Source organism: Dama dama, chromosome 24 (assembly GCF_033118175.1).
Source record: "Dama dama isolate Ldn47 chromosome 24, ASM3311817v1, whole genome shotgun sequence".
NCBI classification, from domain to species: domain Eukaryota; kingdom Metazoa; phylum Chordata; class Mammalia; order Artiodactyla; family Cervidae; genus Dama; species Dama dama.
In genome coordinates this window covers 42,170,257-42,186,426 of record NC_083704.1, presented here as the reverse complement: position 1 = coordinate 42,186,426, position 16,170 = coordinate 42,170,257, and the positions used below count along the sequence as shown (strand labels likewise).

Below are 16,170 nucleotides of genomic sequence, written 5' to 3'. Positions count from 1 at the left end.
GGGTGGAGAGGGAGGTGGGAGGGGGGATCGGGATTGGGAATACATGTAAATCCATGGCTGATTCATATCAATGTATGACAAAACCCACTGGAAAAAAAAAATAATAATAATAATAAAAATTTAAAAAAAAAATAAATAAATAAAAAACCATCTTTTAAAAATAAGGAATTAAACATCATCTTAATTAACTCATTAAAAAGTAAAATTGTTTGTTGACAATGTATTAATTCAATATAAGTGTGATTTTTAATAAAATATTTTTGGATTACAAAATAATACATATTCAATATAAATAACAACAACAACAAAACCTAAATGATAAAACTCCACAACTCCAAAATAATTATTAACATTTTCTATATCTTTCATGTATATGTCACAGTTGTGACTTTACATTATATTTTTAATCTTCCTTTCAACTTATGTTATAGGAGGAGCAATGCCTCTGCCATTAAAATTATTTTGAACTAGTTGATATGAACTAAAATAAGGCAGACTTTAATTAAGAACAAAAGAGATGAGAAGAAAACTAAACTTTAACCTTCCTTTTCTAATAAAATCCAGGTAGATTGTAAATGTTTGCTTGCATAGTCCTTAATAAAAAAAAGTCACTGGGCTTATATTCTTTCTTTCTTTCTTTTTTTTTTTTTTATGTAGTTCCATTAAACACACACAAAACACAAAGTCCTAAATCTAATGTACTTGTATAACATTATTTAGGCAAAGGGGTATGAGGACAGTAAAATGTGTGTGTGTATATATATATATATATATATATATATATATATATATGTAATACTTAAAAAAATACTTGTTTAATCAACACAATCCATCAACTTTTTTTTTTTAACCATGGCTTTCCTTCTCTGCTATTTTAAACAACAATATAGTTTTTAAAGAATTAAGTTTGTCTCCTAATTCTTTTTTATAATTTAGGTTGATTCTAGCTGGAGGTTTCATCTCACCACGTTAAAAGCTGCATGAAAATACTAGTCAGTAATGAAGTATTTGCACACTACATCCCACAAAACCCTTACCTTGCCGGTTTTTTCGTATTCGTTTTGCTTGAAGAATTTGCTTCTTGCACTCTGCAATTTTTTCATGGGCTCCAGCAATGCTACATTCTATATAAAAAGTTTTTTTTTTTAAGATACTTATAACAACATGTATAATCTCCATTTTCAGTTTTAAAATGTGTTTTTAAATTTAGTTTCCTTGCTAATAAAACAGATGCTGGCATTTAAAACACAGCTGTAACTCAAAGTATATCATATTAGAATATATTCTTTCTATTAATGTTATTATTGTACCACTAACCAAAGAAAAATGTTAGTAAATATTGTTTCCCTTAGCCCATAAAAATTAAAATTACAGACAGAAACAATTACTTTGTTTCCTTACCTATCTCTTTGTAAATTTTTTCATAATTTTCCATTTCTCTGAGATTCATATCATATACCAGCAAAGTTTTGCCCATTGAAAATTCACATTGGGACAGTGTGCTCAGCATACGTTGGTACTGGCTGTATCTAACATAAAAGAGAGAGAAAGAGAATAAAGATTTTGTGGATTTCCAGCTCAATCATTATAATGCAGGCACACCTTTGCTAAGTAAATTATGCCAGGTTCTGAGAGAATATGCTTTATTTAAAATAATTTGAAATATCTGTCCCTTAGGTTTTCTTCTTCCAAATGTGGTTTACTTGAATTTATAAACTGTATTAGTTACAAACGTAAAGCTGGGACTGTAGCTGTTAGCAATATAAGTTTAATTCAAACAACTATTTGTTGAATTTTGCTTAATATCCTTTTAAAAATGTTTTAAGATGGTTTTTATTGTCACAATTCTGTTCTCAATTTTTTCACTGTATATAATTATTTATCTATGTGAAAAACTAATTCAAATGATGAAAAAACTCTTTAAGTTAGAAATTTATCAAATATATAAAACCTTGCAGCAATTTGATTAGTACGTTTAAAAAGAAGAGAAAATTTCATTTAAGTATTTTGTCTTACTAAACACTTATCTGCTTTTAAAAGGGACCAAAGTAATAAGTCTGAATTTAACCCTCATTTCTTATCACTGCACCTTCTGCACATTTTAATAAACATAAAAGCAGCCTCTGAAAGGAAGGCTGGAAAAATCTACTGTGGACTCTGTTAATAAGTGAAAATATGAAAAACTGACAGCACTATATGTATGGTCTGAAAAAAAAAAATCACACCAGGACATTAGCATAGTATCGGCAGCAACATGAAATACCCCTCTTCCTGAGATCCTGAGTTGCACCATTTAATGAAACTTTTCACCAGCAGATTAATTCTCCGATCATCTCCAGCACCATCTCCATCGATTAGGAGACGCTTCCGTATGACTTCGTCTGGAGGACAGAATAATGTGAATTAAAATGACTGTCTGGTTCCTGTTCACTTTCAGGGACAAATAAGCAACACCACTACACATTCATTTATCTAGAAGAAAACTACTGAAATGTAAATGTACTTGATGCCATTGAACTGTACATAAAATACTGTGCTTAAAAGAATTAAAATGGCCAATTTTATGTTAGGTAGGTTTTAATGTAATTTCCATATATATATATGGAAAGTTATTAAGTGTCTCATGTCAGGCACTGTTTTAGGGGCGGGAGTTATAGCAGGGAAAAGCCTTGCCCTCACAGAACTGACATTTTACTGCCAGGCTATAGAGTAAAAATAATTTTCAGGTACTACCAGAGAAATAAGTCAATAATTCTTGGAGAAACTTTTTGGGCAAAACCTGTTCAGACAGAAGAAAGCCTGAAGCATTCATGTTGTTGAGTACTGTAAGGTACTGGTAAAAGGAACAGAGAGAAAAGATTTAAAGACATAGTGGGAGACTAGAAAAAGAGAATGAGATGTGTCAGAGAAAAAGGAATTTTTTGGGGGGTGTGATTTAGTAATTCAATCTGTAATGTTTCTTTCCTCCTGAGGACTTCTTCTTCTTCTTTTTTTTTAAATGTCTGTCTCCCTTTTGCTCCAAGGAAAAGAAAAAAAGAAAAAGGAATAGAAAAGCAATGCAGATGACAATGCTGAGTAACAAGTAGGGGCCCAGTGGGCTTGCTTGGCAGCCCTGAACTAGTGTTCTTCCTGGACAAGATAATGCTGGATCATAACAAGAGATGTGCAAGTTGAAACCACAATAAGATATCACTCCATCTTTCAGACTGGTAAAGATCAAAGACCTGATAATAAGTGATGGTAAGTGTGTTGAGAAATCACACTTACATACACTGATAGAATGTAAGTGGTGTGCTCTTTGCAAGGCAGCTGGACAATCAGATAATATTCCAAATGCGTATACCTTTTTGACCCGTTTAGTCCAGTTCTAGGAAATCATCCTATAGATGCATGTGCACCCATGCACAAAGATAAATGTAAAAGGATTGTTCTTAAGAGTGCTGCTTGTAGTGAGTGAAGTGAAGTTGCTCAGTCGTGTCCGACTCTTTGTGACCCCATGGACTGTAGCCCACCAGGCTCCTCCGTCCATGGGATTTCCCAGGCAAGAATACTGGAGTGGGTTGCCATTTCCTTCTCCACGGGATCTTCCCAACCCAGGAACATGGCAAACCTAAACATTCACCAGGAAGAGACTGGCTAAATACAAAAGAGTTGTTAAGTGTAGTAATATGCAGGGACTTCCCCAGCGGCCCAGTGGTTAAGATTCCATGCTACCATTGCAGGGGCGTGGGTTCGATTCCTGGTTGGAGAACTAAGACCCCACATGCCTCACAAGGGGCCAATAAAGAAACAGACATACAAACACAAACTGGTAATTGCTGAATCTCATGTTTTTAAAAAGAGGTAGTAAGATTCAGCCAAAAAATAGTGTGGATGTATATATTAATATCATAAAAATCTCCTTAGATGTGTTAAGTAAAAGGAAAATAACACAGGTACAGAGAAGCACATAGTTTGCTGTCATTTGTGTAGAAAACAAGGAGGCCATCTGTGTATGTATGTGCCCATCACACGTGTGTTTATGTATTCAGCAAATATCTTTGGAAGGATTCATAAGAAACTGGTAATAGTGGCTATTTCTGATAAGAGGTACTACAGAGGATGAGATTTAATTTTTATGATTTTATAGGATTGTCTTTTTTTTTTTTTAAACCATATGCAGGCATTTAAAAAATAATTTCTAAAGTGTGAATAATTCCTAGAGAACCTGCATGATGAATCAACAGCAAAATCTTAAAACAATAGTTCCTGTGTGTAGGCAGAAGTATTTTTGAGTGCAGGTGCAGGGGAGATAAACTTTGGAAGGCAGATGGCTCCAGTTTTTTTTCCCCCCAGTTTCAAAATCTATTCTGTGACAACATCAGATAAACATGTTTAGAATTGGGTTTTGTTCTCAGAGTCATGGCTGTCACAGACGGCTCAAGCTACGGATTCATCAAGTGTTTTAATTTTACACTGAAAGATATAAACTAATGGTTTCCTCTTTTAACCACCAATAATGTTATTTGAGGAGACTGAGGCAAAACACAGTCCTGGCAGAGATTAAATACAAAAAATGAAACTGATTTTTTTATAAAGTCACAATCATGTTTTAACTTTGTTAAAAGTAAACGTTCAGGGGGTGAGCAGTCCAGTGGTCAATTGATGTTATTTATTTTTGGTCTTCCTACCTCTACTCTTTTAAGCCCCCAAGAGACCCCATCTTCCTCCCAGATAACTAGGGACCCTCCTTTATGGAGGACGATGGATTTCAAATGTAAACGAATGTAGGAAACAGGGAGTAGGGAAATTGAGGATTGAGTACTTAAAGCAAGAGTTTATTACCAGATCTGGTTTTTCAAGGGATTTTTAAAGTTTGGTGACTAACTGAAAATGTTTCCAGAACATTTAGTGATCTTTTCAGCTGTGTACTTAATCTGTGCACTTGTTTACATATGTATGTAATATTCCAATTACAAAAATTTTTGAAAAATGTTTAAAGCATTATACAGACCAAATAAACTTGGGGGAAAGGTTCATCAGGACCCATCCTATGTCCTGTTCATTCTGTTTCCTCTCCAGTCTCTCATACTGTGTCTTTACATTTCTGATGCTCAATAAATATTGTAAAATTGGATCTGTGGTGCCTGCCTGGGAACATCTGCCCTCCAAATAGCTTTGTCTCAGTAAAACACTAACAAGGACTAACATGGAACCATCTTATCTTAGGTCCATAGCAGAGATTTCTCTTCCTGGACAAAAGACATGAATATCTGATCAATGAGCAGCAGTGTCCACAGGTGCCAGACTAACCTCTTGAGGACGTGAAGTAAAGGCACGAGTTCCTTCACTCTAGCTGGAGCCATAACACACTGTATGAATGCACACACAGAGGCTGAGATTGTTAAGTAAGTGATACCGACACACAGCAGATTAGGAGGAGAGCTTCCTTTAGCTTGGGGGGAACAGGGGAAGAGGATTTTAAGCTGCCTTTTTTCCCCTTTTTTTTGGCCCTCCCCCTTGACTTGTGGGATCTTAGTTCCCTGACCAGGGACTGAACCCATTTCCTGGAAGCATGGAGTCTTAACCACTAGACCACCAGGGAAGTCCCTAAAGCTGCTCTTCTGATATTTGACCAACATTGGTCAAAAAAAGAAAGAGCTAAAAGGCATTTTAACAGTATCTATGGAAATTTCAAACATGTATTCTTTGACCCCCCCAAATCCTAGATATACTTGCCCATATGCAATATGACATGCTTATTGGCAGCAGATTAAGATATATAAATTTTGGTATAAGAATATGATAAAATAATACAAAGTTATAAAAAACAAATAATGAGGAGAAACTGTGTATATTGAAAGGAAGACCACTTAATACAACTTGTTAAAAGAGCAAGGTGAAGAATCCTATTTATGGCATGTTTCTTTTCAGATAAAAGTAGGGAAATAAGTATATTCATATGTGTCGATGTTCACATAGATATACCGGAATGATATACAAGAAACTACTACAAGGAGTTACCAAAGAATCGAGCAGGGTAAGCTGGGTAGCTGGAGGACAGGCTGGAAGATGTCTTTATGTTACTTGATTTTTGAACCATATGTCTTATATTTCTGAAAATGTCTTATATTACTTCATTTTTGAACCATATAGTAGTCAAAATGTGTTAGCTGATGTTTGCAAAAAGAAAGCTATAAAAAAAAAAAAAGAAAGAAAGAAAGCTATGACTGTGGTGATGGTATCATAGTTGTCTGTATCTGATAGCTCAGCTCGTAAAGAATCCACCTGCAATGCAGGAGACCCCAGTTCGATTCCTGGGTCAGGAAGACCCCCTGGAGGAGGGCATGGCAGCCCACTCCAGTATTCTTGCCTGGAGAATCCCCATGGACAGAGGAGCCTGGCAGGCTACAGTCCTAGGGTTGCAAAGAGTCAGACACGACTGAGTGGCTAAGCACAGCACACAACTGCATCCAATTATACACAACACATGTAGTTCTTAGTGTATCAATTATACTTCAACAAAAGTGGAGGAAGGAAAAGAAAGAAAGCAACCTAAAATCATGTCTCTCCCCACCTCACCTGCAATAGGCAGGGAGAAAGCTGTGAGCTAAGGCAGAGGTGGGGATTGCAAAGCTGTGTCTGGGATGTGAGCACTCTTCCTAGGACACTAGGAAGTCTGGGGGCCTGGAGACCGATGTCAAAACCCAAGCACATACAGGCAGTCAGAGGTCAGATTGTGGAAGTCCACAGTAGTGAATGCCACACTGGTAGACTCAGATCCTGTTGGCAGGCAACAAGTTGGAATTGCTGGAGATTTGTGATGGGACTTTCTAGGAGGATCAAGTGTACAAAATGTGGTGCAAGTGTGAAGTGCCCACAGGCTGGGAGGCTAGTTAGGAGGCTCCCAAAGCATATGCCCACCGAAGGAGCTAAAAGGGTGTGAATTAAAGTGGAGATCAGAGTCACAGGTCCTGGAAGGCAGACAAGGGCTCAACAGAGACTTGGTTAGGAAAAGGCAGGAGCCAGGACCAACTGGCTGGCACGAGCAGGGCAGGCTGATCCGTTCTGCAGCACAGGGGACATGCTGTCCAGGCCTCAAGGTCTTTCTCCTGCTTGAGCCTGATCCCTCTTTCGTCTACGGAGCATTTCTTCACAGCCAGACCCCAAGTCAAAAACTGGGGCCAGTGTTCTGGTTAGTCCGCAGTATTTACTTTGTGTGCGTGACCAACTTTTAACTTCATCTGTAAAAATGGGAATAAAACAATCCACTTCATAGGACTACTGTGAAACCTTATGGAAATAAAAGTATACAAGTTCCTGTTCACTATAGGAAAACAAAAAAGAAAAAAGCAAAGTTATTCTTATCTTCATGTTGAATTTAATTCCCAAAGTAATGTGAAACTGTGAATAATTGCTGGAGCTCTATCTATAGATACATCTATATACTGATATAGTTATATAAGATGCATAGAAAGTTCTGCATAGTTACGATTTATCACAAATTTGCTTGTCTCAAGCTTCAAGCTATAAGGTCATTGTATTCCTAGCTTAAACAGCATAGGTAGTTGCTGCCTAGGAATGTCTGTGGGGATGAGGAGGACTGAAATTATATATATATAATATTATATGATACATATTTATAGTTATATTAATATAATATACAACAATATATATTAATATAAATATACAATATAAATATAATATTTATATATAATTAAAATATAATCTAAATATATTTATATATAATATAGTTTATATTATATATTATATATTTTATGTTATAAATTATATATTTTATATATAAATAATATATAATTTTATATATTTTTATATTATATATGTTATATATAATTATATATCATATATCAAGTATAATATTAATTAAATATTAATATATGCTAATATAATCATGTATTGTTTACATTGTATGTTAATATATATTAAAATATATAATTATGTATTATAATATATTCCAATATATGACACACACACACACACACACACACATATATATATAAAGTACAGAGCGCAGCTCCAACAGCAACAAATTAAAAGGGTAAGTTGCCTGTCTGAAATTTCTCTGCTCTTTTTAAATTTAAAGATGGCCAGCTGCTGATGGTTCCTGGCATGTATGACACGAGCATTATTTTTAATTGTACCTCATCAATTAGCTCTAGACTGGACACACCTAAACATGTTCTGTTTACTATATGCATTGACTTCATAAATTATTATCATGCTTGAAGCTCTCTGTAAGCAATCTGAATAGTAATATTAAGTCAGGAGGCCCTTGGTCTACCTGTAAAAATAATGAAGTTGGTTTAGAAATTATTTCAGTGATGTTATCAACATCATCCCTTAGTTGTCACAATAGTTGTCACAATCACTTTCTTTACTGAGTACAAGGATCAAAACCACCTTGGAAAAGCCTTTAACCCAAAATACCTAATGTCTGCTCCGAGAATGGTGGCTTTCCACCAGATTTTAGGCTTGTATGAAGATTTCTTATTAGATTCAGTTATATGGGTACCATAGTATACCCTATAAAATGTCTGCCATTCAAAATCACTTTCAAATCAGTTCTGACACAAGCATGATGATAAGCAAATATTTATTTGAAAAACTGGGATGCATTTTTTTATATGCCTATCTTATATGCCATCCTCTATCTAGAATACAAAACTGCTTAACATGCTAAATAGGTCTGCTAAATAGGTCTCAAGAGAGCCATTTTAAAGGGTTAGATTTTAATACCCAACTTTTCATAAACAGGCTGGAAGAAAGGCTGGACTCCTTTACAGTTATTAGACCAACTCTCCATTTCCAAGCCTCTGGTTGATTGACATAGCCATCGCAGTTGTTTTCTCGTTTTAGTGTGGAAAGGACAATCTCTCATAAACCCACACTTACACTGCTTTCACAAACTAATTGTTATTCCCTCAAAGTGGCAATTAAAACCTTGATTATAGAACAAGTTTTCATAGCCTCTTGGAGCAGATGTTCAAAAAGGAAAGAGAAGGACAATTTGGAAGATAATAGTGGGCTAAGTTCCAAAACTCTTACTTTAGGGACAGGTCAAGGCTTGACAAAAGGTAAGAGCCTGTCATGTAACTTCCTCCTAGGGTTAAGCTGCTGTCAAATGTGCCTCCCAGTCTGCTAGACCTCACAGCTCCCAATCTCACCTGCTTTTCAGAAAGAGCAATTCTGTGATTTCTCAGTGAGGATCAGCATTTCCTTTCTAAAGGTTCTTTAGCAAGATATTCTGAAAAGTACACAAATGAACCACTGGCTTTTTCTCAGTGCTCCTAAACACTCTGGATCCAAATGGAAAATTACAGGAAGGGATTACTGGAGATAAGATTACAGAGGAAAAAACAGCTGGCTACTAGGAAACCAATGTAACACTCTGTATTAAAAATACAGATACTTTTGACCTGTCTTCTAGAAGTGATTCCCACTGTGTACAAAGATAACTATGCAAATATCTCCACTGTCATACTATTTATAAAAGTTAAAGAAAAAAAAAAGGAAAATAACAAAAAACATTTAGAAGAGGATTGATTAAAAAACTAGTAGAATACCACAAAAGAATAAGGTAGGAGGAGCCCCAAAAGGTATTAGAAAGAACTCAAAGATGTATCATTAATTATGGAAGTATAGTTCAGAACAGCATGTAAATATTTGTGTAAAACTTTACATATGCATACTGGTACACCAACTAACATACACACACACACACATACACACACACACACACACACACACATATATATGTAATGCTTACAATATGCTCATTTAGTCTCACAAGAGCCCAGTAAAGTGGATATTATTACCCCAATTTTACAATGAAGGGACTGGAAGTTACTTGTGCAAATTAAATGCCGTAAGAAGTAGAGTGGAGTTGGGACTCACACTCAGGAGTTTGACACCAGAGAAGGTGCTTGTTACCTTTAATGGCATTTGATAATCATTCTGGAAGGGTACACAAAAAACACCTTACAGAAACTGCCACTGGGGACTGGGCTGAGCTGTGGAAGGTGAAGAAGGGAAGGTTTTCACTGTCCCTTGGGGCATTTCTTCTGAATTTCCTGACATGTACCACTTTTCTTCCTCACAGTATTGAGTTGTTATTTGGATAGAGAACTTACTGGTCACTTTGAGGTATTTTTCTTCATTTTTTCTGTATTGAAAATTCTCACCAGTGTTCTTTAGTAAATCTGTGACGTGTTAACAACAAAAAAGAAAACTGGTTTGACTTGACCTATTAACAAAAGGAGGGACTAAGGCCATGTCAAAACAACGTGTGTGCAAATTCCTGTTACGTTCATCACTAGGTCACCACGGCTTAATGGATTATTAAGCTGAATTACGAATATACCACTGTGTTGGATTCCTCCTGGTAAAATAATACTGAGCCCCTCCTTTGAAGAAGCTTAAAATCATTAAAACAACTATTAAGGCCACCAATGTTAAGATACAAAAAAGTCAGGTGGAAAGAGTAAGGTGCTTTGATTCATCCATGTAAACAGGGATCTCTCCGGAGACACTTAGGCCCAGTCTAAATAAATTGCTGATACCAAAGTAAATGACAAAAACCAAAATTACATTAAAAATTAAAACAGAAAAGCAGAAAAATCAATGTTGAGGTCCTTCATTTTTCTCTGTTGTTGCTGTTCTGTCGCCAAGTTGTGTCTGACTCTTTGCGACCCCATGGACTGCAGCATGCCAGGCTTCCCTGTCCCTCACCATCTCTGGGTTTTCTCTAGATTTATTTAAATGTTTAGAGTATGACCCTAGTCAAGTCAAGGTTGAAACTCCAATGACACTTTGAGATGCCTTTTATCTTGGCTAAAGAAATATTATTTAATATTTGAACTGCTTCAGTAACCCCTGTGCTGGGACCACAGATGAGGGAACAAAGTGGGCAAATCCATTGGTACTTGTGGGGGAAAAAAAAAAAGTCAAACAAACCCTTTGGCTACAAATGTGTAATTAACATTGGATCAACAACTGAAATCGGAACAGCAGCAGACAGTGTTTGTACACTCCTATTTGATGACCATACCTCCTGCTTCCTTTCACTCTGAAAAGTGTCCTGGTTTGGACAATCAATTAAATGGTCACTCAACTTTGAAGTGCTTTACATATATTAATCACACTTCATCCGTGGAAAAACCCAATGAAGTATGTATTATTATCTTCCTTTTACAGATGAAAAGTGTCATCTCTGTAGTTAGAGGAAAATATCCACAATTACATTATTAGGAAGTCATAGTGGCATTCCATTATTCTGTCACGTTGTTCACGGGCATGTTAAAAACCATTATTTCAAGTTTTAACAGGCATATTATCCATGCATTATACTTTCTAATTAAAAAAGAAAAAAGCAACACTGTCAAAACCAACAAGCTCTATTAAATGGAGTGTACAGCCACATCCCGCTCCCTATTGCCCTTCTCATCATCCATCTGTTGCTCTGGCAGATCAAGACATATACCTAATGTTCTCTGTACTGCAAAAAGTGCTTCTGAAAAGCCTTCTATCAGGGTACTAACACTGTTTAACACCCTTTAAATTAACATACAAAATACAAACTGTGAACATAGTTTAAATTAACAGTGACAACATCTAAACTGTGAATGCTGGGGTGGCAACAAAGAAGGAGAGAGAATGGCTTTGCCAATAACTAGCTTTGTGACAATAAGCTACTAACTTCCCAGGACCTCCACTTGTCCATGCAGAGATGATGCTTCTAGGGATAACATTTATAGTTCAGTTGGTGCCGTTCAGTCACTAAGTCGTGTCCAGCTCTTTGCAACCCGGTGGCAGCAGCACGCCAGGCTTCCCTGTTCTTCAATCTCCCAGAGCTCGCTCCAATTCATGTTCATTGAGTTGGTGATGCCATCTAAGTTCAGCATCTGTAGATAACAATATAGTATCTCTCCTTCCCTTAAAGGAGGGCAGATTATTCCTCCAATTAATCATTGTGTCCTTGCACAGGATATAAAGAGTTTCTCCTCCAAGAGCTCCCAGTCCAGTTGGATAGGCAAACCCAGATGTAAGGATTACATGAAAGCACAGCACCTGACCAGGCACTCAGATTGGCAAGAGGACATCCGCCCTCCTCAAGTCTCCAGAAACAGGTACTGGAACTTCTCCAAGAGCCCTTCAGGAGGCTGAGGATGTGGAGGCCAGCCACTCCTCAGTCTTCCCCACTGCCATCATCCTAATCAGAGCTCACATGGTTTCTCACTTGGACCACTTCTCCTTGGCCTCCCTGCTTCCATTCTTGGCTTACTACAACTCATCCTCTACACAGAAACCCGGAATGATCCAAAAGATGACCACTTGAAACTCTCTGATCACTTCCAAGTGTGAGGCATGTGGGAATCTTAGTTCCCCAACCAGGGATCGGACCTGTGCCCCCTGCATTGGAAGTGTGGAACCTTAACCACCTGACTGCCAGGGAAGACCCTATCATCCATTTATTCTAATGTTTTCTCATTATAATTAGCTGCTTTAAATATTTTCTGGAACACACCATGTAAGTAAATTAAGTATATTGAGGGGTATAGCAGAAATATAATAAGATAATGTGGTTAACAGGTGAAAGATCAACTGGTTTTCGAAAAGAGCAGAGGAGAATATTTGATATGGGTCGTGAAGAATAAGTGGACAGTCACCAGGCAGAAAAGGCAGGAAGGGGAAATCTGCAGAGATAAAGAATGGGGGAAGGCACAGTCCTCATCAAAGGAAAGTGGAGGAGAGGCAAGTAAACCAACTCTGACATTTAACAGTATTTACTGGACATTACTGTGTATCGGCCTCAGTGCAAAGCACTTCACAAGTTTTGCTGCATCTAATTCTCAAAACCAGCCTATGAAGTAGATTTTATTATCCCCATTTACAAGGAATGAAACTGAGGCTCAAAGAGGTTAATTAACCTGCACAAGGTCAGACTGCTTATGAATGGCAGAGTGGGGATTCTGATGGTCTATTTGGATATAGTGGGCACTTGACTGCAATCAGTGTATTAGAACTCATCTTCCTCTTCACCTCCCTCTGACAAAACCTCTCTCTCCTTTGCTGTTCTCTACCTCGATGAATAGAACCGTCGCACTAATAAGCACATAGTCACTCCTATCAGAAACCTGGAATAATCCTTGGCCCTTCCCCTCACATCCACTCAGTCTCCTGACATTCGACCGCATCGGTTTCTTTTCCACCTGTCTGCTTCTCTGCCATTCCTCTTGGTCTCAGTCCCCATCCTTTCTCTCTAGGAACCATGGCAGCTGGTCCTTTGGCTTTGAGCTCAGGTTCTAGAACTTGCTACCTGTGCAACCCAGGGTTAAATTAACCTCCTTGTACTCCAGTGTCATCTGAAAAGTGGGGATGGTAATTAGAACATGCTTGGCATACTATCAATATGCTATAGATGTTAGAAAGGAGAGAGGCCAGTTACTTAACGCCTCACTTTCCCTTCCCTTAATTATTATTCAGAGTAGAGTGTGGTGGTTGTTTTTCATGCCATCTGATGACATCACACCAATGCTAAAATCTTTTAATGGTGTCCCATAACCATCAAAAATGTCTGGCTTATAACTTTCTAACTTCTAGTCAATGCTTATCATCTTTGAGTTTTCCAAAACTTTGTTACCTATGCATAAGTGGTTCTCCACCTGGAATACCAGTCCAACAGTTAATACATCTACTAATCCTTCAAAAATGAGATTAAGAGTAACTGTTTCAGGGAGGTATTCTGATCTCTGAGAATGGGTAAACAATCTTTGTTATGTGCTTCTACAATTCCCAACCTTCTACTTCCTCTGTAGTAACATTTTCCACCATGAAAACTTATTATCTCATGAGTCTTTCCCACCAGACTGTGACCTCAGAGAAGAGGTCTTGCCTGTTGGCCAGGGCTATAATCCCAAGACTTAGTCCAGATAGGATACATACCTACTGAAAAAAATTAACTGGAGTGAAGCTAAGCTTTAACTGGACCTTGAAGAGCCTCCACCTAACTAATCCCTGTCATGGTCACAAAACTTGGGCCTGTTATTCTGCCCATGGCCTGGTCCTTTCATGTGGAGACCTTGTCTACCTTCAACTTTTCAGAAATGGCCTCTCTATAGGCATCCACTGGCCACTCTTCAAACAGACCCAGTGCCCCTAGACCTCCCCTTCCCAAATGTCAACAGACTTCTTCACTCCCTAACCGGATAGCTTTTTAGGTTCTCCCTCCAGTTGCCCATCATGCTTATGCCTGTCCACCTTCCCCAAGGTGTCACTCTATTCTGCTCTCTGTAGACTACCTACTGGGCCCCTTCTTACATGGGTCCACCTTCCTAAACCGACCTCACAACTTGCCAGAAACTCAGCCCTACCTCTCCCTCCTTACTCCATCCCAGGGGACAAACCACCCTTCCCAAGACATGCACACACAAATGAGTCTTCCACGGATCTCCCGAGGTGGCCCCATCCCTCTGCTGGCTCTTCTTAATCTCCCAGGCACAGTCCCTGGCTGTCTTCCAAACACTCCGCCCACATCCACTCTTTTTTGATATTATCCCCAGTTCCCTCTCCCTACCGCCAGTCCAGGGCTAGCTCTCAGGCCTCCGTGCGATCCACTGTCTAGGGGACCTTCCCAGACACTTTGCAGGTGTCACCTCTGTACACCGACACCCCTGCACTCCTGTCCGGAGACCTCTCTCAGCTTTCCAACCTGGCGCGATCTCCAACCCCACCCCCACCCCCCGGCCACCTCCTCGGAGTTCGCAGTCTCTTCCAGCCCCTCCTTAGGTCCTCCCGACCCCCAACGGCAAGGCCTCCAGCCCTTCCTCCCCTTCGCCGCCCCTCGGACCCCAGCGCCCCCACCCAGTGCTCCCTCACCACATCCTCCGAGAGCCTGGACCCCTTCCGGGTACCACCCACCCGCGCATCGCCGGCTGCCAGCCTGCTCAGGCCCCCACGTGTGCTCGCGGCCCCCGGACGATCCTCCCGGCGCACCCGCCCCACGCCCCGCGCGATCTCGGGAGAGCCGGCCGGGGAGCCCGAGGGGCTCCGAGGGGGGGACAGGGAGGGAGGCTCCGGGGAGAGGCTGAAGAGCTCGGGGGAAGCGGCCGGGAAAGGCCGGGTCTCCGAGGGACCCGATCCGGGAAGCCGAGGGGCTCCCGGAAGCAGCGGGGGAGGCCGGGGGTCTCGAGGGAGGCGGCGGCGGGGGCCGGGGAGGCCGCGCGGCTCCGGGGAGCGGGCCGGGGCGGCGGCGAGCGGGCCTCACCGTCAGTCACGGCTCCCATGGCGTGCGCGGCGGCGGCGGCGGCGCAAGCTGAGGCGGCGGTTGGCGGCGGCGGAGGTCAAACTCCCACAATGCAGCCGGGTAAACAGCCATGGAGGAGGAGGCGGCGGCGCCCGCGGCCGCCCGCTCCGCCGCCTGAGCCGCGCCGCGCCGCCGCCGCCGCGGGACCCGCGCTCCCCGCACTCCCCGGGGGCGGCCACGGCCAGCGCGTGTGGGGCGAGGCCAGGCGGGCGGCGGCGGCCCCGGTGCAACCCCGGCGCCCGCAGCCTGCCCCCCGCCCCCTGCCGCCCCCGCCCGGCCCACGCCCAGAGGCCGCCCCGGAGGCCGCCGCCAGACGCCAGGTGAGCTCGTCCGGGCGCCGCCGGGGCGGCTGGAGCCACGCGGGGTCCGAACCCCCAGCGCTTCCTGGGGGACGGCGGCCGCGGCCCCCGCCGCCCCTTTCCCTCAGTCGCCGCCGGGGGTGGGCTCGCTCTCGGGGGCGGCGCGGGGAGAGGGGGCGCCCGGCCCGGGTTGAGCCCGGGAGTCGGGGGATGCGGGGCACAGAGGGGGCGCCTCGCGGGGGGTCCCCGTGAACTTTAGCGCCCACGCGCGCTTGGGCGGGTCTCGCACGCGGGCACTCGCGCGGGGCGCGGTCCTCGAGCGAAAAAGGCCCCGGGTTCCAGGTGGCGCGGATCCGGCCCGGACGGCCGCCCCCTTCCCCTCGGGGCTCGGGCGGGTGCCGGAAAACAGGGACGGAGAAACTTAGCGACCTGCGGGCGGAGTTCGCTCAGCTCCGCGGTGCGGGGTGCCCGCCTTCCTTCCCGGGCGCCGGAATCCCCGCCGGCGACCGGGACGGGATGCTCTTATTTATTTCTCTCTCTCAGATTTTCAAAAACTGTCCCCATCTTAAG

At 41.5% G+C, this 16,170-nt stretch overlaps 1 protein-coding gene across 6 annotated transcripts in view; it reads right to left on the bottom strand.

Annotated features, from left to right (window-relative positions):
- THOC7 (THO complex subunit 7) overlaps positions 1–16,170 on the bottom strand; it is a 21,025-nt gene extending 4,855 nt beyond the window's left edge. The window contains exons 1-5 of one of the 6 annotated variants that reach the window (XM_061128158.1): positions 15,263–15,424; positions 10,131–10,199; positions 2,264–2,381; positions 1,402–1,529; positions 1,038–1,124 (exon numbers count right to left, since the gene is read on the bottom strand). In XM_061128158.1, coding sequence (XP_060984141.1) covers positions 1,038–1,124; positions 1,402–1,529; positions 2,264–2,381; positions 10,131–10,199; positions 15,263–15,281 — 421 coding nt within the window. In that variant the 5' untranslated portion in view covers positions 15,282–15,424. Of the gene's footprint in view, positions 1–1,037; positions 1,125–1,401; positions 1,530–2,225; positions 2,382–10,130; positions 10,200–11,695; positions 11,901–15,262; positions 15,425–16,029 lie in introns of those variants that run through there. The other 5 variants (XM_061128159.1, XM_061128162.1, XM_061128161.1 and 2 more) reach the window with 5 other exon arrangements.